At 45.7% G+C, this 27,257-nt stretch overlaps 1 protein-coding gene across 2 annotated transcripts in view; it reads right to left on the bottom strand.

The window, feature by feature from the left end:
* Positions 1-2,372: 2,372 nt before the first annotated feature.
* APBA2 (amyloid beta precursor protein binding family A member 2) overlaps positions 2,373-27,257 on the bottom strand; it is a 101,463-nt gene continuing 76,578 nt past the window's right edge. For both annotated transcript variants that reach the window (XM_065412147.1, XM_065412148.1), the window contains 3 exons: positions 25,601-25,720; positions 4,414-4,554; positions 2,373-2,444 (listed from right to left, as the gene is read on the bottom strand). In XM_065412147.1, coding sequence (XP_065268219.1) covers positions 2,373-2,444; positions 4,414-4,554; positions 25,601-25,720 — 333 coding nt within the window. The remainder of the gene's footprint in view (positions 2,445-4,413; positions 4,555-25,600; positions 25,721-27,257) is intronic.

The raw sequence follows: 27,257 nt of genomic DNA, 5'->3' as shown, positions 1-27,257 counted from the left end.
GATGCCATTATAAATTGAGGTCTAAATTCACTACAAATTATGTCCAGCAGGTGCACTATGGACAAAGCCATTGCACTGCTGGAATTGCCTAAAAGCTGACTTCCATAACCTTTCATGGACAATCCAGACAGGGCTCCCTGGGGGAGCACAAAAAGGGCAGTTTGCCCTCCCGCCTTGTTTGAGAGGGTCCCCCAAATGAGGGGGGGCAGCTGAGCCAAATTTGAGTGGCATGGGTAGTATGGGAAGTGACTCCCCCATCCTGGCCAGGCTCAGATCCTATCATTGCCACAACTGTCGTCATCATCTGGCGGGTCTGAAGCCACCCAGAGCTAGGAGTAGAGTTGTGGATACCATTCCCACCAGCAGAGGGGCCAGAGCTCCTCTCTCCCTGTGAGGAGGGCAGCCACCCCACTGGCCTGGACCCTTGCTAACCCTGCTCCTCATACCCTCCCATCTTAAACTCTTTCATCTTCAAACTAATTTTGGAAGGGAAGGGGGCTCAGTTTCAGATTTTGCCCTGGGCCCTGAAAAACCTCTTTAAAACCCTGAATCTTGATACATCTTTGGCATCCCATTGGGCCCTCATCTTGTTCTGATTTGGTTTATTCCATTTGTTAGCATGGATAATTTTCTTCTAGTAGGTCTTTTGCATTAAAAATTGGTCTAAAAAACTCACCTAATGCCAATACTAACAGCAGATGGTGCCTGCCAGGTCTTTGTTAAGAACAAAGCAGCGCAAGCTACAACTCGGCAGAGATAGGAAAGGGCATGATCAGTGTTCTCATAAGGAATCCAGTCTAATGTGCACAATTTTAACTTTTGTAAACACATCTATGGGGTTTAATTGCTTGGCTGTTTTCATTTGTGTCACTCTGAACTTGGCAGACAATCTGTGAAAAGGTCACAAGGGTGTGTAGCTGGAGATGGGTAGCTTTAGTTCAGAATGTGTGTTTGTCAATCATCAATACCGCTATATTTTAAATTAATGCTGCTTCAACTACATTCGCATGAAGCTACAGTGACATCCAGTGGCAACAAGGTAGGGTAATTGCAAGCATCCATTCACTATGAATTCTGCAGATATACCACCTACTATAATTCTGACTTCAAGGCAGCAGATGGATTCCAGCTACCTGATTCTTTGCAACTGCATTTAGATGAAGAATTAAATGGGGCTATTTCTAGGAAGATTTTTGAATTCAGTAAACTTACTAACAGAATAAACAAGATAAGCAAGTTGTCTTTATTACTCCAGATTTATTAGTGATACTAGGGTTAATTCTTTCCTAAGGTCAGTTGCATGCAACGTATATGTTACTCCTTGAAATCCTAAAGCTTTAGTTACTGCATGGTAAGGCTTCTAAAGTCACAGTGTATTTTCTTCAAGGCCTTGTCCCCCTCCCCCAAAAATCAAGACAAAGTTACATTAATGAACAATTTCTCATAATGAATACAACTTTACTACTACTTATTTTATCTATACACATTCTAATACTGCTGTTGGTGCTACTTCCTCCTCGTTCACCAGAACAATGCCTCAGGAACAAGAATGTTTTTATAAAAGACTAAGGATGGCTCTCCCATTGTGAGCTAATGTCAATCAAAGGGTAATAAAAAATATTACACAAACCATGGAACACATTTAAGTATCAGAAAAGCAGTTCTGTTAAACCATGAAAATTAAAAATAAATGTAAATAAAAAATTTAGTTTTGTGGCATTTATTCTTTATTTAGCATCAGAAACACTTGCCTGTTCTTTTGTTATACACTTATATTCACACCTTGCCATACTTACCATTATGACAAATGTAACATGTAACTACACCAAGTACTACAACGGTTTTACTTTACATTAGAATCTAATAGCACACATTCCTAATCACTGAAATTTTAAAATGCCATCTGCCCTAGATCAGCTTTCAAATTACGCAATATGCTGTGGAGGGACCATTACATGGGACTTGGATTTTTTTTTTTTTTTTTAACTTGAGGCTGCTGTTCAATTGCTTATCTTTGCAGTAAATGTTCTGCCGACTCATTCTCACATTATCAAACATGACAGACAGATGTACACCATGCCACATGAAGATTACAAATAAATATGTACAAGTTTCAATGAGAAAAGAGTTTAGAAGATGTTGCAAAATACTATGTCTTACAAAGATTTTGTGTCAGTGATTATTGTTCTTGATAAAGATGGTCATCACTTTTTGGCAAGGGAGAGACTCTTGGCCATTCAGTCTGTGAAATCTTCAGGTCCTGTTTCAAAGCCTTTCATTCATACAAAATACAAAATTCTTTCTTCTTCTGTGTAGACTTCAACTTTGATGGAATCATTTAGTTCTTTTGTTGAGAGAGACAGCCTCATGTGCTAGATGTACAGGGGTGTCTCTTGGCCAGTTAGAAGCCTGAACATTGCAGCTGGCATAGTCTTCATATGAATCTGTCAATTGATTTACATAAAATATAGTAACAGAATTATCAGTTGAGAATCACTAGGGGCCTGATGCACATATCACTAACAGCATTCATTGACTTCAGGGGAGGTTTTCCTGGTTTCTATCTAGAGCTTTGGGGGGTGTGGGGGGGTTGTTTTCAAATGACATGATATCAGAATAGCAAAAGCAATTGAAAACCAGCTGCTATTACCGATTTCATCCAACCACCACTGTCCAAGCTAAGGAAATTAGCCAGGAAGAAAATCTCATGTACATGAAAATTCACCCTGCCTACTCAAATATTGACTGGCACTGGATTTTCCTCTGTCTGCCCATCCAACACAGTATCTCTAACATGGAATGTGAACATTCAGTTTAAACTTCACCACCCACAATGTTCAAATGCATTCAAATTTAGGTAAAGCAAGTTCCCCCACCCCCATTCCTACTAAATCAGCAATTTATAAGAAGTATAATTTTCAAGCCTGTTAGCAAGGGTGATTGGACTCTGATAGGAGTAAAGGTGTCATAGGTGTCAAAGGTGTCAAAGGTGTCAAATAATCAAAGGAAGCATCTGGCAGTAACCCTGGTAAATACTCAGTAGGAAGAGTGGGAGGTAAGCAGAGATTTCATTAAACATTGTTAAAGGACATGGCATTGTATGAACAAACTATAACAAACTTTTTTGCAGATATTAGAAAAAACCAACCTATCAACTGTAGCAAAATAAGCACAGATGGAGCTGCCACTTTGGATTTTACACCAGGAGACGTATTGCTACAATACAAGCTGCAAGGAACCAAGTATGATTTTAGATAGCAGTGATCATTTTAAAATAATGATAATCTGCACTTGTCAGACTATTTTAAAAAAATCAGACACTGCACAGTAAGGCCAAAGCCTTTTATAAATGTACAATTACTTAGGACAGCTCCAACTCTAGCTGCATTAGTCCAAAAATCATAAATTACCTGGGCTATGTTTTTAACTGCTATAGCCTTCCATTTAAAGGTTTTTATATACACAGATTTTTTTCACATTAAAACCTCCACAATGAAAAATAAATAAGAAAATAAATAATAAAAGCCCACTACTCAGAATTAGTGATAATCATTTCACCACTAGAAGTAGGGCTATGCCAATTCATAAGAGGTAAACTGCCACATACAGCCCTCACCACCCAGTGCTTAAACACTGCTTTACCCCTTTAGTGTAGGTCTTGGTAGGGAGTTCTCTGTACTAGCTCACTCTAACCAGAGGGTGGAAGGAGCACTGGCTACTGGCTCTGCAGTAATGTGGATGCAGGGGCCACTATTGCAGTCCACAGGGCTGTGTGGTGTGTGAATTCCATCTCCCCATCTTGTTGTGTTTAACTAAGGCTTTGTGAAGGGAGAGTTGTGCTAACTTGCTCGTCAGTATTTCCATGGCATGAACATAGTGATGCTATCTGAAATTCAAAAGGGATGAGAAGGCATGTCACCAACACACATCTTGTTTATCAGTCACTAGTTTCGCTAAACATGGTGAGGAACAGAGACATGTTTTACTCTCCTACCCCATTCCCTAATCAGAGTCAGAGAATCTCAGCAAAAACAAAAGGATTAAAATATTAGTCAGTCTTAATCTCTCGCCTCTCTGGCTATCAATTCATTTTATGACTGGAAAATCGAAAACAGAGATGGAGACATTTTTCATAGCTCTTGGCTATACAATGCTTGACTGATATTTCTTCACCTACCTGACTGGTTGATGTCTGACTGCAGTTTCAAATGTCAGAATCAGTCAGGGAAATCTTTCTTGAAAACCAATGGTAAAATGCAGATAATGTAGCCACAACTGCTTTACTTTTATGGTTTGATGGAGGGCGTAATAGAGTGTTAGCACCAGATTGTTTTGCCCAAGTATGTAGCGAGAGATTCTCACTCACCTGTTTCAATATTTTGATAAAATATTATAAATTCAGATGATTCTTACCTCTCCCACTGAGTTAGACAAGGCTTGTACTATCTTCTCGTGAGCAGTGGCCACAACACTTTGCCCATTGATCTCAATAATGCGATGTCCTACTCGGACCCCTCCCCGTTCCGCTATTCCACCTCGCATCAAGCTGCAAATCTGGCAGGCAAAGTCAGAATTTAATTAGAGTTAACAGTTGTGAAGCTGTAGCAGGTCACTCGGAACTGGGTAGACAGACAGGTTAGCTCTGCCTGAGCTGGTGCACTAAAGAGAGCAGTGTGGCTGTGGTGGATCTGGCTAGCCTCCTAAGTACGTACCTAAGGGGTTGGGCAGGATTGTATTCCGGTGCCACTACAGCCACACTATTTTCAGCATGTTAGCTCATGTCCATCTACCTGTGCTTAAGAGGTGTTTTGTGATGACTCCAAAAGATGTGACTAGAAAAATAAAATTATGAGTCTAATTTTAGGCTTTGAGGGTTGTTGTTTTCTTTTCTTTTTTTTTTAATTTTTGCAAACAGTGTCACAATTTTGCCCTTTATTCCTAAGGAGTTGGAATACACAGGAGGTCAGTCTAGATGGCTTTGGGATCTATGACTGTGTACAGATCACCCAATGAAGTATAAAATAGTTGCACTATCACCATGGAAATGAAGTTTCAGGCCAGTGCAAAAAAATAAATAAAGACCTAAATAAAAAAGGCAGGGGAGGATTGGAACCTTATGAACAATAGTTCAATAGCGGATGTCTCAAAGCAGGCCAAACAGGGAGGGGAAAAAAACCAAAAGAATGTATGTTCCTTTTGTCCACACATATGCACACTCCAAATTAAACCTTAACCTAGATTTTTGTTTATACCACAAGTTAATCCTTCCAAAATTACATGGTATTTAAATGTGTCTATAGAAGCAACTAAGTAATGAATGAGAAAATGTTAACTGCTAAAACATCCAAGCAACATGATAAGTTGAAATAACATTTTGTTGGGTGTGTTTCCTTTGAGAGCCCCTCCTATTGCTGAGGTGCCACTTGTAACATATGATGCAAGGGTTGCCGTGGGAATTTCTCTCTGGGTACATTGCATCTTTAAAACTACTACATAGCGCCGCATCAGCTCCATCTCCAGGAAGAAGATTCCCTAAATCAATGGTATCTGACTTTATACACAAATCAGACCAGATTATATTAAAATGTGCTTTTCTCCATGTAGTCCAAGATCACAGAGAGAGATTCAGTTTAAATAGAAGGCTCCAGGGAGGCCATCTGGCATCTTTCACAACAGAACAGGTACAGCCAGGGTGTAGTCCAGTGAACATACTCATAGACACTGACTCCATGCGTGCTCCGGAGCTGGAGCATCCACGGGGAAAAAATAGCGGGTGCTTGGCACCCACCCTCCCCCCAGCTCGCCTCCTCCCCCCCCCAAGCACATCGCGTCCCCGCTCCTCCCCCTCTCTCCAAGCACTTCCCGTCCCCCGCCGCCTAACAGCTGTCTGGAGGCGCTTAGGACTTACCCGGGGTGAGGGGAGGAGCAGGGACATGGTGCGCTCAGGGGAGGAGGCGGAGAAGGGGTGGGGACTTGGGGGAAGGGGTGGAATGGGGGCGAGTTGAGGGCGGTGCAGGGGCAGGGCCAGGTCGAGCACCCACCGGGAAGAGGGGAAGTCGGTGCCTATGAACATACTTTAGCACTGTTCTTCCTACCTTAGTGGTTCTCACCCAGGAGGTACATCAACTCATCTAGATATTTGCCTAGTTTTACAACAGGCTACATAAAAAGCACCAGTGAAGTAGTACAAACTAAAATTTCATACAGAAAATGACTTGTTTGATTATTTTAGAATTATATGGTAAAAATGAGAAATTAAGCAATTTTTCAGTACTTGTGGGCTGGGACACTTGTATTTTTTGTCTGATTTTGTACACAGGTAGTTTTTAAGTGAGGTGAAACTTGGGGGTACGCAAGACAAATCAGACTCTTGAAAGGGGTACAGTAGTCTGGAAAGGTTGAGAGCCAATGTCCTAGATCACTGCTAATGACAAGAGGATAGCTTGGCATCCTGACAGATTCCATCATTGGACTCCCCAAGGCTGGCAAGTACAGGAGGAATTTTTTGGGTGATGTATATACCTGGCCATAAGAATTGACCTGGGACTATGTTCTCATTTACACAGGCCTCTGATGGAAGAAGAAATGTTGACTATTTTATGGAGTTGGTCAAAACTTTTCAAGTTTCAAAATTAAAAAAAGCTACTTTTAGATTGAGCCCCAATATGACTGTATTCAGTTATCTTTCTTCCTGTCTTCAGAACAAATAGTGGCGACTTTTTAAAAATCTGTCCTAAGTAACCTGCAGGAAACCTAATGACCAAGTGTAAGTTCTGTTACTGCATCTATTATTTTGGTGACAATTTGATATATATTTTTGACTGCAGTTGTCTACAGCCTTCCCTTGCAGAAGGTTGTAGTGGTTTGTTTTTTTAATAATGGTGCCATTACTACCTGTGGGACCTTAACATAGTGCTCTCCTCTTAAAGGAACACTTTGTTCACATTAGATCCAAAATTTAGGATAGGTAAAAAGCTTTTACAGCAATAATAGCAACAGAAAAATTACAGTGACTGTTTTCTCCCAACTGGAAACAAACATCACCCCACATTTACAAGACCTTTACCCAATTCTCTTCTGAATTTTACTTTGTTACTCCCTTACCTTCAACCGAGTTACTGTCCATTTATACCAGTGTGAGAACAGAATAAAAATCTATTGTTAGCATGCAAGAGCCATCATGTGAATTAGAAGAACCCAAAAGATAAATGAATTAGAAACTTTCTGTAAACAAAGATGAAACTGACCAATCTATGTCCTTTTCCAAAAATCAGAGAAATGCAAAAAAGTAATCAGTTAATAGACATTACAATTTAAATTCTGTTTAAAAAAATCAATGTGTTATTATCAATGTATGTGAAAAAGTTTTTGCTTTTAATATGTATTTAACCTGCCAGTATCCCTTTAAATCTAAAATGAAATCTTTAACCGACAAAAACAGAACAGGTTTAAAAGGTCACAAAAAGAAATAAACAGACCACAAGAAATAATAATTATTTAAATGCTGCAGTCCTTAATCAGACTAAATTTCCATTGCCACATAAAGATAGAAAGTCACTCAGTGCTGAATGCAGCGAATCTGCTAAAGAGCACCCATAGGAACCATTTGAATGGAGGAGATTTTTGCCAATATGTGGTTCTGGAGGCCCTGTTTTAGTGGTGAAATGGTGATTGTGGCAGAGTGGGCTATTCAGGTCTGAGTCCAATTGTGATCTCTATTTGTATTGCATCCTCCATTTTGGATTAGCACATCCATTTTGTGTTATGTGCTGAACTCCTGTCTAATTTTGCCCAAAGCAAGGTTACTATGATATATTGCAGTCAGCTACTCTGACCAGGAAAGGTGCTCAATGCCTTGGTGAAGGACAATCTCTAAGAGGCCATCAAGACAATATACTAGGGCCATTTGAGTCAGATTCTCTCTCAACTGCCAGACCATGCCCATGGAACAATGGACTCTACACAAGAGCCTGGAGGGGGACAGGACACAAGCAAGCCTATGGAACACCTGGCAAAAAGGGACAGAGACTGAATTTAAGGAGGGGTGCTACTCTGCGGGGGGACCGTCCATTGCCACAATGAAGACCAAGCTGGAGAGGGAGAAGACAGGAGGGACTCTGCTTAGCCTGAAATGTTGGCAAGACCTGATTCACACAAGGGGTAAGATTAAAGGTGGTGGGAGGCTGCATCTTGGGACTTCTATTATTGTACAAAGATCTGTAACTCTGTAGTGTTTTTTTTTTTTTTAAATGATGTGACTGTGGTTAAGAAATTACTTTGCTAAGGCTGTGTCCCTTGCCTTCCTGTCATGGGTTTAAACTGGTGAAATTCTGGAGGAACATGTATAAACAACTAAGGTGTTCAGGAGGTTTGAAGCTAGGGTGACCAGACAGCAAATGTGAAAAATTGGGACAGAGGGTGGGGGGTAATAGAAGCCTACATAAGAAAAAAAAAACCCAAAATCAGGACTGTCCCTATAAAATCAGGACATCTGGTCACCCTATTTGAGGCAGTAATTCCAGGATCTGAGTTAGTCAGACTGTGGCGTCCCATGTCTCAGGGAATGGCTCACGCAAGAGATCTGAGCTAGGGAGTGCACCTTAGAGACCCAGAGCTATGACCAGTGAGTAGACTCACTCTGACCCACTTGACTTAGAAGCTTGTGGGACCCAGCCTGGGTCCAGTTACTACAAGAAGAGGACTGAGACAGGCTGTAAAAAGGATCATTAATTCAGAGTAGAGGTCCCTTACGAAGTATGTGATTGTAAAAATACTTAACAAAATCCCTTTCACAGTTTCAATTCCGGGCTGGGAGTGGGAAGGGGGGATGGGGAGTATGGTACAATAGGGATTAGTAAAGAGATTGGAAATTGTATGATAGGTGGAGTCCTTCAACAGATTTACATTTAGAGGAACTTTGTTTAAATTTACTTTTTTTTCAGCTGATTGTCTACCTGAACAATCTTGTGAAAAATACAATACAAAACATGAGAGAGAAAAAAAATGGCACATCTGTCAGCTGTCAGAAAATATTTGTTCTGAAATATACTGAAAAGAACAGCTTCCTACTTCATCTCTCTCCCATTTTTATTTTTAGTTTCGATTAGAATGGTCACTCATCAAGACTCCCCTGCAGCAAAGGAATTTAAAAGCAACTTGTACGGCCGGATGTTACACCAGTGCTGAAGTTTCAAGTTTCATTAAAGTCAAGAAGAAAAGGCTTTTTAACATGTCCTATGTGTCTGATTCAAAAGGAGCAGCTGGCAGTCTGGCAGGGAGGAAAAGGTCTCTGGGGAGGTCAGACAAGATAATCACAGGTTTGTAGTTTACCCTAGGGCTCAGCTTAGTTCTCAATATAGTTTCCTGAAGAGGACTCAGCATAGGGGAAACTATAATCGTTTGTATCATGGAATAGACTTTTGTGGAGTGTCTAGATTGGCATTGGAGGCACTCAGCACAGGATCAGGAACCCTAGTCTAGACTAGGCCTATCCTAGGAAGTCCAGGTGCTCCAATTATCTCTGCTGCATCCTGCAAAGCTTAGACCTCCAGTATTCTCATTTGTGCAACCCATTAATGTTTGCCCAAGCGGTTCTAAAATTAATAAAAAGTCTGATGATATAAACACACACTAACAGGCCATTTGTCCTTTATAGCACATCATATATTTCCAGGAAGAATTTTGGTTTACACATATTACTTCGGGGGGGGGGGATCTTAAAAGATGTTGGAGATGGGAAAGGGAAATTGGTTTTTAAATAGTTTTAGCTACACCTTCTAAGAGTAACGAACCTGAAACTAGAAAGCACCGGACCAAAACTAACTGGCATCAGCCCACTTTTCAGGGAGATGGAGAGAACTGCTATTAGGCCACTAGCGTGCTTTTATTCACGCACACACAATAACCCAGCTAAATTACAATTCATAGACCATGGAAGGGATTATGTCATGCACATGCCCCCAAAAGAGAATTTTGACAATTTGCCAGAATGGGCTATGGTCTAAATATGGAATTCCCCTATCTAAAAACAAATCTGCTTTGAGCACTAAATTAATCAATCTTGTTCCTGGCTTCTGTGCACATGGACCTGCCCCAGCCTTAAGCGCCTCTGCAGCTCCAGAAAGAACATCTCTCTACCCCAATCATTGCCTTTCACCTGTAAAATCAGAATCCCTTGTGTTTTGTGTCCTGTTCCGGGTGAGTCACATCAGCCCATTCCCACATGCTCCACACCACATATCCAGCCGGCAGTCCTACTTCACAGATCGCACCGGGAATAAGAACAGAGTGGAGGCTGACCTTCAAAGCAGTAGCTCTCCTTCTGTACCAGTAGCTCTGAACTAGCTCTAGTAATACCTACTATACTACACCACCATGGATCTATTAATTAATTACCCCACCTGCATTTCATCTACCCCACGCCAATGGAGACTTAGCTAGCTAATATTTTGCTCTCAAGGCAGGCCTGCCCCAGTTGGAGACTTGTGATCCTAACCCCGAAGTCTAGCTGCATACATGAATATTCAGCTCACTCAGATAAATCTAGATTACTCTTGCTTACAATATGCCCTTTTTCAGATGAATAAAATTCCAAAGAAGTGCAAAATCCTTATGCCCTGCTTGGAATGGAGTGCAATTCTCTATACTGCATAACTATTTTATTTAATCAGGTACACTTATATTGCATGCACATGAAGGGAGGCCAAAAATTTGGCCCTTCATAGTCCAAGAAAAAAATACAATGCATATTTGGAACAGGAACAAAGACACGGATTTTACATTAAGACAGAAATTCTTAGAGATGGATAGAAAAATAAATACATCATAATGGCACCAAGTCAATAGTTTTCCTTTCATGTGACTGACATATCTCCTTATTCTACTGCTCTAAACAAAGCAGTGCAGAGCCAAGACAGCAACAGTGATCACCACTACAAAAACATTTACAAGCAGTTCCCAAACAGCAGTATCTGAGGTCTTGTCTACACTACCCACCGGGTCGGCGGGCAGCGATCAATCCAGCAGGGGTCAATTTATCATGTCTAGTATAGACATGATAAATCGACCGCTGAGCACTCTCCCACCGACTCCAATACGCCACGAGAACGAGAAGCGCAACCGGAGTCGACGGGAGAGTGTCAGCTGTCGACTTACTGCAGTGAAGACACCGCGGTAATTAGCTCTAAGTACGTCGACTTCAGCTACGCTATTCACGTAGCTGAAGTTGTGTATCTTAGATCGACCCTGCGCGGTAGTGTAGACAAGCCCTGAGATACCACACTCACCCCTCTCTAATTCTAACAGACAAGTAACAGCGGTATATCAGCTACAGTCTGGTAGGAAATGTAGTACATTTTGTCTTTTTTCATAGTCAACACTGTGCAGAAGACTGTGCTGGGGTCTATTCTGTCTCCTGGTAAGAGGCAGGCAGGGCACGGCTTGATTTTGTATTTCGGAGGTGCAGTTAGCAGAGCTGAGATTTTAAAAACTGAACGGTTTATCTTTTGTAAACTGACAAAATAGTAAAATTGTCTTTTGATTTGTAAATTGAGAAAAAAAGGTGATCCTAGCTGAGAAAGAATCAATATTGTATAGAATCCCATGATGGCGATTTTTGCAGTCACTATCCTTATTATAACCACATGTCAAGCATTATTATTATTTATTTGTTGAGCTCTGAGCATTTTGTTCAGTGCTAAATATAAGCATAATAAAACATGGCATGTGCCCCAAGGACTTTGCAGTCTTATTCAGATACAGTCACAATACACTGGCAATGGGGCAAGCTGGAAGCAGTGGAAGTGCCTGAGTTGAAAGGCTTTGCGTGAATGAAAAATAGCCTCACAATATTGGCAATTTCCTTAGAATCCTCTCTCTCTCTAAATACAATGCCACAAACAATGGAATCCTTTCCTATTCTGTCAAAGCTCACGCAATATAAGGGAGAGAAAATGCCTCTCTAGTCATTGCTCCTTGTTTGTGAAAGCAGCCTCCTTCAGCCTTTTGAAAGATATTTTCGTCTGTATTGTAAATAACAGTGTGAGTGGTGCCATCGAACACATGGGCTGTAATTAGATCTCAGGGTTCTGCTGTGGTTCATAAACCACTTCAGCGACCCTTTCATGGTTAAAGGAGCGAGCAGAGCCATCCACAGAATTGCAACCTTGATTTCACTCCCACAGAACATATCATTTTACAGACAGTTTTTACCTTCTAATCATACAGATGACAAAATCTTCCAGACTGCAGTACATCCATTTAGTCCAGCTCTCTTATCAAAAAAAGATTTTTCAATAAAATTAGAAGTTTATTACCTGCCATGGGGGATTTGTACATAATAATCAGACAGGAAAAAGCCATCATGTGCCCAAAGAACCCTGTAAATACATTTTCCTCACTATAAAAAACTGCAGACAACAGGTCCACTTACAGTACACGCTTTCAGAAGCAAACGGAAAGGTGAACGGTCAGCCCTGAAGCACAAAGGCAATGATAAGTCTGCATTTCTGTGGCATATTCCATCTGATGCTCTGATAGAGCTTTACAAACATCAGAGAATTAAAAGCCTTCACAATAGGAAAGCAGTGAGGGAAAGCAGTAATATTTTACCCTCATTTTAGAATCTGATCTAACCAGTACGAGGACCATGCCTTGCACTTGGTGGGTGTCAACAGAACCATAACTATAGGCACAGATCTTTCTATCTCAAGTTCTGTGCTTTAAGCACTGGCCCATGCCGCTGCTCCTGTATTTGCAAGACAGCCTTTTGGGCTCCTCAGTCTCTGGCTATTGGAGGCAGGGCCCATTGCAGAGGAGAAGCACTGAGTCTCGGTGGGGGGAAATGCTGAATGCACCACTGTAATGAACACTCTCTGGTAACTAGGAAGTTAAGCAACATTAGTTCCTCAGAGGAAACCATACAGTGACAATGGGGTGAGCCTGATTGTAGAGTGTGAACCTGAGTCTCATGAATTAAAGACAGTGGCAGCATTAGGCATGTGTGTAATAGGGCCCCCACACCACACAAACAGACAGGTGCTGCTCAGAGGATCACTTCAATTCTTCATTGCATCTAAATCCCGCACCAGTGGGGAGAGAATGAATGGCCTAACTGCCTTATCCTGCACACTGCTTAGAAAGTTGTGCTTTGGCTCCACCTCCTGGCTTCCTGATCCAGGCCAGGCGTTGGTCCAGCAGAGGCCGTGCAGCCTCACACACAGGTGAGTGGGTGAGGGTTTCGGGCAAGTGGGGTGCCATGGGCACATGGAGGTGAGGGGTGACCTCTCTATATGTGGGAAGGGAGCTGGGTGGAGAATGACATACTTCTTCCCAGACGGTCCAGGAAAATCCAGCACTGACTGGCACAATGGACTTAGATAGCAACAGGTGCAATTTACCCCTGTGTATAAAGCCAGCACAAAGCCTATGTACCATTTAGGGCCTACACGCACACCAGACAGAACTGAAATCTAAAAATAACGATCTACTTTAAACAGCTAATCATCTTCATTAAGGGGCATATTCTGCAAAGCAGCCAGAGAGAGAATGCTGTTAAAGCAATAATTTATTGTAGGTAGCAATATGTAATCTGCTATGGTTTATCATGACAACAGCAGCATCTTGCCAATGCTTATTATCAGGACACAATAAGCCAAAAGGGCCATTTAAATATAGGTAATTGTATCAGAAAGACCATCTGTTTTCATTGTATAGAATAAGTATTAATACAATGGACAAAAACGGGAATGGATCTAGAACAACAATATGCTGATTTGTTCCCTCGTTCTGCAACTCTTTGTCCATTGCATCAATGTGAGTGAAAAAAAAGACAAGAACAACAAACTACAACTAAAAAACATGCTGACAAGGAGACTAGATTCATACTGTAGGGAGCATAAGCATCCTGGGCTAAAATATGCTACCCCAAAATCACCCCTCCCTTCCCCAAAAATAGCTAATAAAGTCATATTGATCTGAATCTATCTCCAGAATGAATACAACCAAAACCAGAAAATTTAGCATTCTAACTTGTTAAGCTTCCATCAGAATTCAAGATACATGGCAGCATACCCCATGTAGTCCATGTGGCCACAGTACCAGATTCAATTGACAAGTTCAGAAAAGGGATACTACCATTAAGTAAGTTCAGGCAAAGGTGTACTGAGCCAGGATGTTTATAGTTTGCTGTATTTGTTGAACATGGTGACAGCCCCAGAGATGATTAAATAAAGCATGATTGATCTGGATCTAATTCTTGTGAGCAAGAGCCTATATCAGGGGCGGGCAAACTTTTTGGCCTCAGGGCCGCATTGGGTTTCCGAAATTGTATGGAGGGCAAGTTAGGGGAGGCTATGCCTCCCCAAACAGCCAGGCATAGCCTGCCCCCCCCCCCATCCAACTCCCCCTGCTTCTCGCCCCCTGACAGCCCCCCCCCCGGGACCTCTGCCCCATCCACACACACCCCCGTTCCCTGTCCCCTGACTGCCTCCGGAACCCCTGCCCCTGACTGCCCCCCACCGCCCCATCCAACCCCCCTCCTTCCTGACTGCCCCCTGGGGACTCCTACCCCCATTCAACCCCCCTGTTCCCCGCCCTCTGACCGCCCCGACCACTAGCCACAACCCCACCCCCTGACCACCACCACCCCGAACTCCCCTACCCCCTTACCGCGCTGCCTGGAGCACCGGTGACTGGTGGCACTACAGCTGCGCCGCCCAGAGCGCCCGGACAGGCAGCCACGGGAGCCAGCCACGCCACTGCGCAGCACAGAGCACCGGGTCAGGCCGGGCTCTGCAGCTGCGCTGCCCCAGGAGCTCGCAGCCCCGCCACCCAGAGCATTGCGCCGGCGGCACAGTGAGCTGAGGCTGCGAGGGAGGGGGAACAGCGGGGAAGGGGCCGGGGGCTAGCCTCCAGGGCCAGGAGCTCAGGGGCCGGGCAGGAGGGTCCCACGGGCCCAATGTGGCCTGTGGGCCGTAGTTTACCCACCTCTGGCCTATATCCTATTTTCTGGAGGAATGGGGGGTGGGGGAGAAGTAGCAGAACAAAGATAGAACTAAATCTGTATGGTTTTTTTCATCTGTTACAGATTTTCCACTGTGTTAAGTGACAAGCTGTAATATAGGGAAAACCTTAGCACTTACATAAATAACGAGTTTTATTCCAGTTTTCCCACTGTGTACTGGACAGGAATATATTAAGAGTAAAACTCTGCCAGTTAAATTCTTTGCTCTTCAACCATTTATTCAGAGCAAATGGCTAAACCCTGATACATCGTTTATTTTTTCACTGAAATAATTTTGAATGTTAGGTACTGCATGTATTTAAATCCTGCAGCACACATTTTGTTAAGTGTATATCTTAAATATACATGAAAGGGGGGAATTCCCTATATATAAGCGTAAGATGAAGGAAAAAATAAAATATTAATCACTTGCTAAGTTACAGCCATTTTACTGCACTTTTAAAACAGGACCCCCCTTTTGTAAAGAGCTTTGAACTTATAGATGAAAAGTGATAAATATCAATAGTAAAGATAGGATTGGACACACACCAACCTGATATAACCCATGAACCACAAACATAAGGCCCCTTAGAGGGGAATTATTACATTTAAATGCCTTCATCATTTCTAAGCAAGTTGCTCCCAAGCTTTTGCACAAATGGTGAACCACATCTTGAGAGAGATTGTCTCATGTTCACCTCCCTCCCCATTCATGATGACACAGCATCTCTGTGGCAACTACAGCCACTTCTTCCATCACATATGCATTTTTAGCTGACTTTGGAGCAAGAACGGTTTGCTTTTGTTCTACACTTTCTACTTCTGCTCCTTTCATCTCCTTCCATTTGCTCCAGTTCCCTCAGCTGGAAACCAGGGAAGCTAGCACAACCTGACCAGCCAACTGTTTGCAGAGCACCAGAAAGTGTCTCCCAGAGCACAGCTCTGCATTGAGCAAGGGAATTAAATCCTACAGAGATAGGGAAGCGCTGCAGTTGCCTGCTTTTCATCCTTCCCAACCGTACATGTCTGTCTGATGTGCTATGGGAACAAAGCCCAGCCTAAAAAGCTTTTTTTTTTTTTAATACATTCAGGTTGTTTACAGACCATTCAGGAATGTAATGGCTTTACATCCTGCACAAAGGAGATATGCAGAATGAAAGCAAATACAGCAAGCCTGTGTTCTGATGAGGCATGTAAATAACTAGCAGATGCATGCATAACAAGATAATGGCATTTAATTACAGCCATTCACGCAAGTTATCCCTTCTCTAAGCTAATGCTGAATCAAGAGGAAAAAGTGCCTGGTTTTGGGGGGTTTTTTTGAGCCCAGTGATCCTTTATAATCACATATCTAGTAATTAGAAAATTCTACTTTTTAAAATGCAAAGCGTCAAATGATAAGAGAGGTTTCAGAGTAGCAGCTGTGTTAATCTAAGTAAGAGAAAAAAAACTTTTGAAGTGATAACCAAGATAGCTCAGTACAGACAGTTTGATAAGTTTAATAAAATCACTTTTTATTTAGTAATTTACTCAGAGTATGTATTAATACCTGAGGGAGCAAATAACTGTGCATATCTCTCTATCAGTGTTATAGAGGGCGAACAATTTATGAGTTTACTCTGTATAAGCTTTATGCAGGGTAAAACGTATTTATCTGGGTTTAGACCCCATTGGGAGTTGGGCATCTGAGTGCTAAAGACAAGCACACTACTGTGAGCTGTTTTCAGGTAAACTTGCAGCTTTGGGACAAGTGATTCAGACCCTGGGTCTGTGTTAGAGCAGACTGGAGTGTCTGGCTCAGCAAGACAGGGTGCTGGAGTCCTGAGCTTAAATGATAAGAGAGTTACATTATTAGAGGAACATATTTTAAAATATAAATCAAACTTAGAGTACGTGTGCCAGTCTCCAAATTGTGACTTTTCATAACTGAATTGCATTGCAGGGCCTTCTTATTCTTCACCGCTTACTATAAATGCAGAGACTTGTTTCGTGAATTTGGTAATTGTAAATGTTGAGACTAACTCAAACTGAATCATGACCATACACCAAATGGTGAACATGGTAAATGTCCACTAGGTGGAGCCAAACCACCATGGACTGAAACAGCTGTGACACTGACAGTTCAGTTAGGGTGGTAAGTGTGTGGAGGTGAAGGAGGTGAGGAAGTGGCAAGGGGGAGAGAAATACAGACTGTGCCTCAGTCTGTATTAGCTTTTCTGACTGTAGTTGGGGGAAATGATTCACACGCTCCCATCTGTGCCCATTCCTCCCCCATTCTGCACAAGCTCACTCCAGAACTGCTTCGGAGGGATTCAGAGGGGAACTGTGAAAGTTGACAGGTGTGGAGAAGCAAACGGTTCAGACAGCCACATCCCTTAAGGGAGGATTTATTAAAGGGGATACTCTATATCCTAGTAAAGAGGAGAGGATAGAAGTTGATGAAGTACAGGTAGGAATTGAAGAGAAACAGTCCAGTGAAAGAGATTCTCATTCAGTTACATCACATGAAAGCAGACAACTAAATATTGACAAGTTTTATAAGTGCTTGTATACAATTCTAGAAGGCTAAATACTAAGATGGGTGAACTTGAGTGCCTGGTATTAAATGAGAACATTGATATAAATAGGTATTACAGAAACTTGGTGGCACAATGATTATCAATGGGACACAGTAAAAAACGGTTACTTACCTTCTGTAACTGTTGTTCTTCGAGATGTGTTGTTCACGTCCATTACACATTAGGTGTACGCGCGCCGCGTGCATGAACGTCAGAAACTTTTCCCTCAGCGGCTCCCGTCGGGCCTGCAGGGTCTCCCCTCCCGCCAGAGCGGCGCCCCGCTCTAGCGTATATATACCCCTGCCGGCCCGACCCTCCCTCGGTTCCTTCTTGTCGGTGACTCCGACAGAGGGGAAGGAGGGTGGGAAGTGTAATGGACGTGAACAACACATCTCGAAGAACAACAGTTACAGAAGGTAAGTAACCGTTTTTTCTTCTTCGAGTGATTGTTCACGTCCATTACACATTAGGTGACTCACAAGCTTACCATTGGAGGAGGGGAGGAGTCAAGGAATAATCGACTGAAGCACAGCTCTACCGACCGCCGCGTCCTCTCTGGTCTGATGATGGATCGCATAGTGGGCTGTGAACGTATGCACCGACGACCAGGTGGCCGCTTTACAGATTTCCTGGAATGGAACCTGCGCCAAGAACGCCGCCGAGGACGCTTGGGCCCTAGTAGAGTGAGCCCTGATCTCCGGGGCTGGTACGTTAGCGAGCTCATAGCACATGCGTATGCAAAGCACAATCCATGCCGACAAGCGTTGCGTCGAGATAGGTTGGCCTCTCATTCGCTCCGCAACGGCAACGAACAGTTGCGTCGACTTGCGGAATGGCCTGGTCCGTTCTAGATAAAAAGCCAAGGCCCTACGGACATCGAGGGTATGCAAGCTGCGTTGGCTTGGGTCCGAGTGGGGCTTAGGGAAGAACACCGGTAAACAAATGTCCTGTCCCATATGAAAATGCGTGACCACTTTCGGAAGGAATTTCGGGTGCGGTCTGAGTTGCACCTTATCTTTATGAAAAACTGTATAGGGAGGTTCCGAAGTGAGGGCCCTCAATTCCGAAACCCTCCTAGCTGATGTGATGGCCATGAGAAACGCTACCTTCCATGAGAGGTTCATGAGGAAGCAAGAGGCCAGGGGTTCAAAGGGCGGCCCCATGAGCTTAGTGAGGACCAGGTTGAGATTCCACGCAGGGACCGGCGGGCGCGAGTAGGGAAACACCTTCTCCATCCCCTTGAGGAATCGGGCTACTGTGGGGTTAGAGAACACTGAAGCCCCCAACTCCCCAGGGTGGAACGCCGATATGGCAGCCAGATACACCTTAATTGAGGCGGGGGCGAGTCCCTGATGCTTGAGGTGCAGCAAGTAGTCCAGAATCAATGGGACTGAGGCCAGCAGAGGCTGTATGTGATGAGGCTCACACCAGTGGGAGAACCGTTTCCATTTGGCGAGGTAGGTCGCTCTTGTGGAGGGCTTCCTACTACCAAGGAGAACCTGCTGGACCTGATGGGAGCACCTGTGCTCCATATCGTTTAGCCAGAGAGAAACCACGCCGTGAGATGTAGCGACGGTAGGTTCGGGTGGAGTAGGCGACCCTGGTCTTGCGTGATGAGGTCGCGATGGAGGGGGAGGTCGATCGGAGTGGTCACGGACAGTTCCAACAGGGTCATGAACCAGTGCTGGCGTGGCCACGCCGGGGCGATGAGGATGACTGTCGCCTTGTCCCTGCGGGTTTTGAGGAGGACCTTGTGGATGAGCGGGAATGGGGGGAAGGCATACCTCAGGCTCCCGCCCCACGGAATCGCGAAGGCATCTGCCAATGAGCCCGGACTGAGGTTCTGGAATGAACAAAACTGAGGGCATTGGCTGTTGTCCTTGGTGGCAAAGAGATCCACCTGGGGAAACCCCCACCTCCGGAAGATTAAATGCAGGACGTCCTGTCTCAACGTCCACTCGTGCATGTGATAGGACCGGCTGAGGCGGTCCGCTAACCCGTTTTGGGCCCCCGGGAGATATGTTGCTAGTAGGTGGACTGAATGGGCTATGCAGAAGTCCCAGAGGAGGTGCGCCTCGTGACAGAGGGGAGAAGACCGGGACCTGCCCTGCTTGTTTATGTAGAACATGGCGGTAGTGTTGTCCGTCAGAACTGACACGCTGTGGCCTTCTATGGTAGCGTGAAAGGTCTGACAGGCGAGGCGAACCGCCTTCAACTCCTTCAGGTTGATATGAAGCAACCTTTCTTCCCTGGACCATAAGCCCTGAGTCCGCAGGTCCCCCCAGGTGCGCCCCCCAACCCAGGTCCGACGCGTCTGTTACTAACGTCAGAGCGGGTTGCGGGGTGGTGAAAGGGACCCCTGCGCAAACCTGCTGCCGATCGAGCCACCAGCAGAGGGAGTTCGACACCCTATCCGGGATCGTCACGACCAGGTCCAAGGGGTCTCTGTTGGGGCGATATGTTTGGGCCAGCCACAATTACAACGGCCTGAGTCTTAGGCGGGCGTGTCCGACTACATGTGTGCAGGCCGCCATGTGCCCCAAGAGTTGCAAGCAACATCTGGCCGTGGTCGTGCGGAATTGCTGGATGGAGCTCACGACCTTCTGAATGGCCAAGAACCGCGATACGGGAAGACTTGCCCGTGCCGCCACTGAGTCCAGGACTGCCCCTATGAAGTCCAGTCTCTGCGTGGGGACCAGCGATGACTTGGGTACATTGACCAGTAGACCGAGCTTGCGGAACACCTGCAGTGCCAACGTCACATGGGAGCGAACCTTGGCCTCCGACCGGCCCGCAAGGAGCCAGTCGTCCAAGTATGGGTAGACGCACATCCGTCTTTTCCGAAGAAAAGCTGCCACCACGGACATGCATTTTGTAAACACTCGCGGGGCCGTTGCCAGGCCGAAGGGCAAGACCGTAAATTGAAAGTGGCGCTGGTTGATGGTGAAGCGCAGGAACCGCCGGTGGGCCGGGCGGATGGCGATGTGAAAGTAGGCATCTTTCATATCAAGGGCAGCGTACCAATCTCCCGGATCCAGGGACGGGATAATAGTACCAAGGGAGACCATACGGAAACGTGTTTTGAGCAAGTATTTGTTTAGTTTGCGTAGGTCCAAAATAGGACGGAGGCCCCCCTTTGCTTTGGGAATGAGGAAGTATCTGGAATAGAACCCTTTCCCCCTGAGGTCCGGAGGAACCTCTTCCACCGCTCCTACTGTGAGGAAGGTCTGTACCTCCTGCATGAGGAGTTGCTCGTGAGATGGGTCCCTGAAGAGGGACGGGGATGGGGGGTGGGGGGGGGGGGCGAGGAGAACTGAAGGGTGTAGCCTGCCTCCACCGTGCGCAGGACCCAGCGGTCTGATGTTATATGTGACCAAGCACGGTAAAAATGGGACTGGCGGTCCCTGAAACACAGAGGGGCATCCGGAATAGAGGTTGGTACTCTGTCCTCGATCGCAGCTTCAAAACCCCTGCTTGTTTCCCGGCTGCGGCTTGCCTTGGCCATGATTCTGGCCCTGGTTAGGCGTGTTGTTGCGTCTACGCCTGTTATCCCTGCCCCTCCTGCGGTATGGTTCCTGTCTAGGACGAGGGTGGTACTGTCTCTGCGGAGGTTGGGGCTTAAAGGGCTTCCTCTGCGTCACTGAGGTGTGCATCCCCAACGACTTGAGGGTAGCTCGAGAGTCCTTGAGGCTATGCAGTCTGGCATCCGTCTGGTCAGAGAGCAAGCCTGATCCCTCGAACGGAAGGTCTTGGAGGGTGTTTTGCACCTCTGGGGGAAGGCCGGAAGCCTGTAGCCACGCCGAGCGTCTCATTACCACTCCTGACGAGATTGTCCTAGCGGCTGCGTCCGCGGAGTCAAGGGAGGCCTGTAGAGAGGTCTTGGCTACTGCCTTCCCTTCGTCTACTATGGCCGCAAATTCGGGTTGTGAGCCCTGAGGCAAGGCTTCCTTGAACTTGGAGACCGATGCCCAGGAATTGAAGTTGTGTCTGTTCAGAATCGCTTGTTGGTTTGCGATCCTCAACTGGAGGCCTCCTGACGAGTAGACTTTTCTGCCAAATAAGTCCAAGCGTTTTGCCTCCTTGGCCTTGGGGGCCGGGGGTTGCTGGCCATGTCGCTCCCGTTCGTTGACCGCAGAGACGACCAGCGAACATGGTGTTGGATGAGAGAAGAGGAAATCAAACCCTTTAGATGGGGCGAAGTATTTCCTCTCCACGCCTTTTGCAGTAGGCGCACTGGAGGCTGGTGTTTGCCATACTGTTTTATAATTGGACTGGACCGTTTTTATGAGTGGGAGCGCGATCCTGGAGGGGCCCTCCGGGCTTAGAATGTCGACCATGGGGTCCTCCTGCTCAACAGTCTCCTCTGCCTGCAACCCCAAATTGAGGGCTACTCGGCGGAGCAGGTCCTGGTGCGCCCGATGGTCAATCGGGGGAGGGCTGGACACGGTTGTGCCCGCCACGGCTTCGTCTGGCGAGGAGGAGGAGGTCATGGCCTTTTGCGCGTCTTCCTCCTCCTGCAACTCCTCATCGGCTGGGTGCTCCTCTGGAGCACGTCCTCAGACGTGGGTCTGGGACGGTGCCGGGCTCGGTGCCGAGTCAGCCCTTTCTCTCTCCGGCGGCCTGGAGACCGTGGCCTCTTTGCGAGATGGTGGGCGTCACTGTGGAGAGCGGGACCGGTGTCCCAAGGGGCCAGATCTCGAGGTCCTGGACGGGGGGCCTTGTTGGTGGTAGGCCCAAGGGGTCCAGAATGGCCATTGTCCTGGATGGCCCCACTGTGGGTGCCAAGTGGCTTCGTGCTCCCTACTGGCCTGTGCCCTGTGGGCATATCTGCTGGAATGGCCCGAGTCCACCTCCGAAACTATGGACGGTGATCTAGAGGGCCACGGCGGTGCCGTGGAACGGTGCCGGTCCGGGGTCGGAGAGTGGTGCTTTCGTGACCGGGACCGGGAGTAGCGTCTTGCTGACCTGGATCGGTACCGGTGACCCCGGGACCGGGAGCGACTGCGGGAGGACGGTCTCGGGGATCGCGCAACCGACACGTCCCGGTGCCTACTCGAGCAGGGTTGCTGGGTCGGTGCCTTGCGCTTGTTGGGGCCCGACGGTTGTGCGGCTCTCTGCGCGGAGGGAAGCCGGGAGTCCACCGAGGCGGAGCTCGACCGGGACCGGCGCCATGAACGGTGCCGAGATGGCGACCGTGATGGGCGCATCATTGCCGGCTTGCCTTTGGATGGCAGTCTCGGCGGAATGTCCTTAGCGCGGAAGGTGCCCTCAGCGGACAATTCAGTGAGGTCCTTTGCTGCCTCAAATGTGTCCGGGGTGGAGGGCTGTTTCAAAAGTTCCTCCAGCCCTTCCTCCTCACTCGACGCGCCTATCCCGGGGCTTGACGGGCCTTTCGGCGCCGGAGCCACTGGCACCGGGATCTGTGCTGGGGCCGCAACGGCCTTAGGAGCACTTGTGGTCTTCGCGGGCGCTACCCTCTTGTGCGGGGAACGTCCTCGGGCCTTGGGTTGGCCCTTCGATTTAGCCGGCGAAGACGACCGGTGCCGGAGGTGTTCCCGCTGATTCGGTGCCGTGGGCTTAGGTTGCCCCGCCGGCGTCGGATCACGAACCGATGCCGGGGCACTCCGCACCGAGGTTGACGGTGCCGTTGAAGTGGAGGGCTGTAACGCCGTCTCCATGAGCAGCTGCTTCAAGCGAAAGTCTCTCTCTTTTTTAGTCCTAGGCTTGAAAGCCTTGCAGATCTTGCAGCGCTCCTTTTGATGTGCTTCCCCCAGGCAACGGAGACACGAGTCGTGTGGGTCGCTTACTGGCATAGGCTTGCGGCACGTGGCACAAGCCTTGAAGCCTTGGGCGTGCGGCATGCCCCACCGCCCAGGGCCGGTGCCGGGGTTGGTCAAACACCTGACACAAAGAAGTTTAAGTCTTTCTAAATAGCCAGGGGGCTTGCAGCTTAACACTAACTACTAAAGAACTGATAACTGAAGATAACACTGATTACTATGCTAAGGGACACTCTCAGACGAGAGATAGAGTTGTTCCAATGTCGCCACGGACGGTAAGAAGGAACTGAGGGAGGGTCGGGCCGGCAGGGGTATATATACGCTAGAGCGGGGCGCCACTCTGGCGGGAGGGGAGACCCTGCAGGCCCGACGGGAGCCGCTGAGGGGGAAAGTTTCCGACGTTCGTGCACGCAGCGCGCGTACACCTAATGTGTAATGGACGTGAACAATCACTCGAAGAAGAATAACAGGGTACAAAATATACAGGAGGTCACATTGGTGCAGGAGTGGCCCTATATGTGAAAGAAAGCATAGAGTCAAATTTAATAAAATATCTTAAATGAATCAAACTGTACCAAAGAATCTCTATAAACAGAAATTCCATGCTTGACTAGTCAGAGTATAGCAATAGGAATATATTACTGACCACCTGGCCAGGATCTCCCTGACATGTGAAATGCTCAGGTAGATTAGAAAGGCTACAAAAACAAAAAATCCAATAATAATGGGGGATTTGAACTATCTCCAGATAGACTGAGTACATTAATGTGTGCTTCTTGAATCAGCTAGTCCTAGACCCACAAGGGGAGAGGCATTTCCTGACTTGATCCTAAATTCATCACATGATCTGCTCCAAGAGGTGAAGATAGCTGAACCACCCAGTAATAGTGACCATAATGTAATTTAAATGTAACATCCCCATAGGGGAGAAAATACCAAAGAAACCCACCACAAGTAGCATTTAACTTCAAAAGGGGGAACTACACAAAAACGAGGAGGCTAGTTAAACAGAAATTAAAAAGAACAGTCACAAGAGACAAATGCCTGCAAGCTGCATGGAAACTATTTAAAAACACCACAATAGAGGCTCAAATTAAATGTATACCCTAAATAAAAAAAAAGTAAGAGGGGGAAAAAAAAAAACCACTACCAGAGCTAAACAACAGAGTAAAAGAGCCAGTTGTAGGCAAAAAGATATCATACTGGCAGGGTAGGTGGAAGATGAGAAGCAGGCTTATTCCTAGCTCTCTTTTTTAAATAGTGGATGCTCTATTTATTGTGAAACGCCTCTGAAAATGAACCCTTTTCTCCACAGGCTCCAATGTAAGTAAGTTCCACTGCATGTGCATTGGGCACAATCTTTAAAACTTGCCATTCAATGCTTCTACTTTTATTTACAGTGTATTTACAATATTCTTTATTCCTAGAATGGAGAAGCACCACAGATGTTACAAACAACATTTAAAGTTATATTACTAATGAAAAGGTTTTACCGGGCATAGCACCACATCGTATATAGTAGATCAGAGGAGGCACAGACAAAGGGGTAGTAGATTTAAGGATGTCGACGTACAGTAGATTTAATAAGAAGGTTTGATAAATCAAGGGATCAAAATGGAAAAATAGAGGTCCTGTGTTTGTGGAATATGGGTACAGATCAGACAAACTGAATTCTCAGAAAACAGATATCCTGATGGCATGATGGTCTTAGTTAATGAGTGATTATGACTCAAGCACACATACAAGCTCTACACAAATTTTCACTGGCTATGAACAGCCCCTTCTCTTCAAGCCTATCAGCAGCAATGAATACTTCAGGGATGGGACTTATGCTTGTGACTTTAGGTCTCAGTGACCTCAACAACTGGCACAGCCTAACTGCACTGCATGCCCCACATCAGCAGCCTGTCACATCCTTGACTGCTACTTTACTTCTCTCACCCTCCCATCTGTTCCTTCTGCTAGACAGATGCTAGGACATCCAATCTCCTAAAAATCAAATGTTTACTTTGTGTTTGGGTACATGCTACAACAAACAACATTACACACACACACACACACTTATCTCCACAACATACAGATGTAACATTCTGCCTCTGAAATATACTGCTTGCAAGGCTACTTGATAAACCAGGAAGCTCAAAAGGTTCAAAGTGCGTAAAAAGTACACAATTTGTTTTTGGTTTTTTTAATATTCCAGTTATTTAGCTTTTTAACATGTTTCCACATAAAAGCCATAAACAATTAAAGTACAAACTTACGATTCCATTCTGTACACTGAAGCCCAGCTGGTATTTCAGGTCTGGTCGTTTTATGAGGACGGTTGTAACAGGAGGACAGCTGACAATGTTCAGTTTCACCTGCGTCTGGTTCTTAAGACCCTGAAAAATATCCCAAATGTTAGCATTTTCTGAAGTGGTTCTAATTGGTGCTCACTGGAAGTATGTGACGTTGCTGAGCTTGAAACCCTGTATTCCTCTCCCCCTGCAGCTGCAACTAACATAGGACTGCCCATATGAAGGAACATTCTGCCACTCTAAATGAAAATTATCCTATTGATCCTGAGGAAAGAAGTCAGGGACTCTTTCCAAACTATTAGTCCAGCTGGCCATCCCAAAACCTTACCAACAATAACAATTCACTCTTATATAAATAGTACCTTCAACTCAAGGATCTCACAGCCCTTCATAATCATTAAAGGATGCAGCTTCAACATGTCTCATAATAAGATACTGTAATCTCCATTTTACAAATGGGGATAGTGAGGCCAAGGCCTTCTCTGCTCTAACGAATTATCTCAAATTTTCCAACCATCATTAACGCTGAACCACCTCCAACAGCATTAGCAATACTGTGGGTCGTAGTGCTGATTGGTTCCCAATGAAGATGACTGGAAGTGGAAACTGTAGGATGTACATTATTATGGAGGGGGTACCTGAAAGATGTTTCATTTTTATGACATGCCACCTGGTAGGGCCGATGGAAGAGAAGATCCAAAGTTTGGAGATGCATCTAGAAACTATGGTTGAGTTTCAAAGGGGATTTGAGTGGCTAATAGAGGAAAGGAAAGAGGAGGCTAAAGGGGAAGCTCAGGACTTGCAAGTGCATGCCTGGATCAGAGAACTGTAAGGATAGATTGCTGGATAAGGAAAGTGGCAGTGGAAGCATATGATTATAAGAACAAGGCTGAGGAAAAAACAGGCTAGTAAATGAGAAATAGAGCTGAGGATCAGGTTTGCTGAGTTGGAAAATGAAAGGGAGAGGCAGGCTGGGAGAACAAGGAAGAAGAGAAGAGCTACTAGTCTACAAGAAGAGGGGAAGAGACAATGGAGATAGCTAGAGTTCAGAGCCCCAGGAGGACAGCCTCAGAAGGTTGCAAGGGGGAACAGAAGACAAGACAATTTGTAGTCCAAAAGAACAAAAGGGGGAATGCCGGAGAATTGCACCAACTCCAGAAAGAGGCAGATCTATGTGACTGGGATTCCCTATTAAGAAAAACAGACCACCTGTCACCAGGGCTGATCCCAAGCACAGATGAGTGTTCTGTCTGCTGGGAGCTAAGATAGAGGATGTGGACATGAGGCTGTAGAGGATCCTAATGGGAGCAGGAAAGAATCCACTAATTGTCCTTCACATGGGAACAAATGGTACTGCTAGATTCTCACTTGGAAACATCAAGGAAGACTATGCCAGGCTGGGGAAGACGCTTAAAGAAAGGGAGACTCAGATGATCTACACTGGGATTGGTCCTGCTTTGAGCAGGGGGTTGGACTAGATGACCTCCTGAGGTCTCTTCCAACCCTAATCTTCTATGATTCTATGGTTGGGATTCCACCTGTCTGTAGAGAAGGAGAGTGAAGGTGAAACAAGATTATAATGATCAACAGACGGCTCAGGCAGTGGTGCTATGAGGAAGGC

This window comes from Emys orbicularis, chromosome 10, assembly GCF_028017835.1.
Source record: "Emys orbicularis isolate rEmyOrb1 chromosome 10, rEmyOrb1.hap1, whole genome shotgun sequence".
Taxonomy (NCBI): domain Eukaryota; kingdom Metazoa; phylum Chordata; order Testudines; family Emydidae; genus Emys; species Emys orbicularis.
This window is presented reverse-complemented; position numbering and strand designations above follow the sequence as displayed.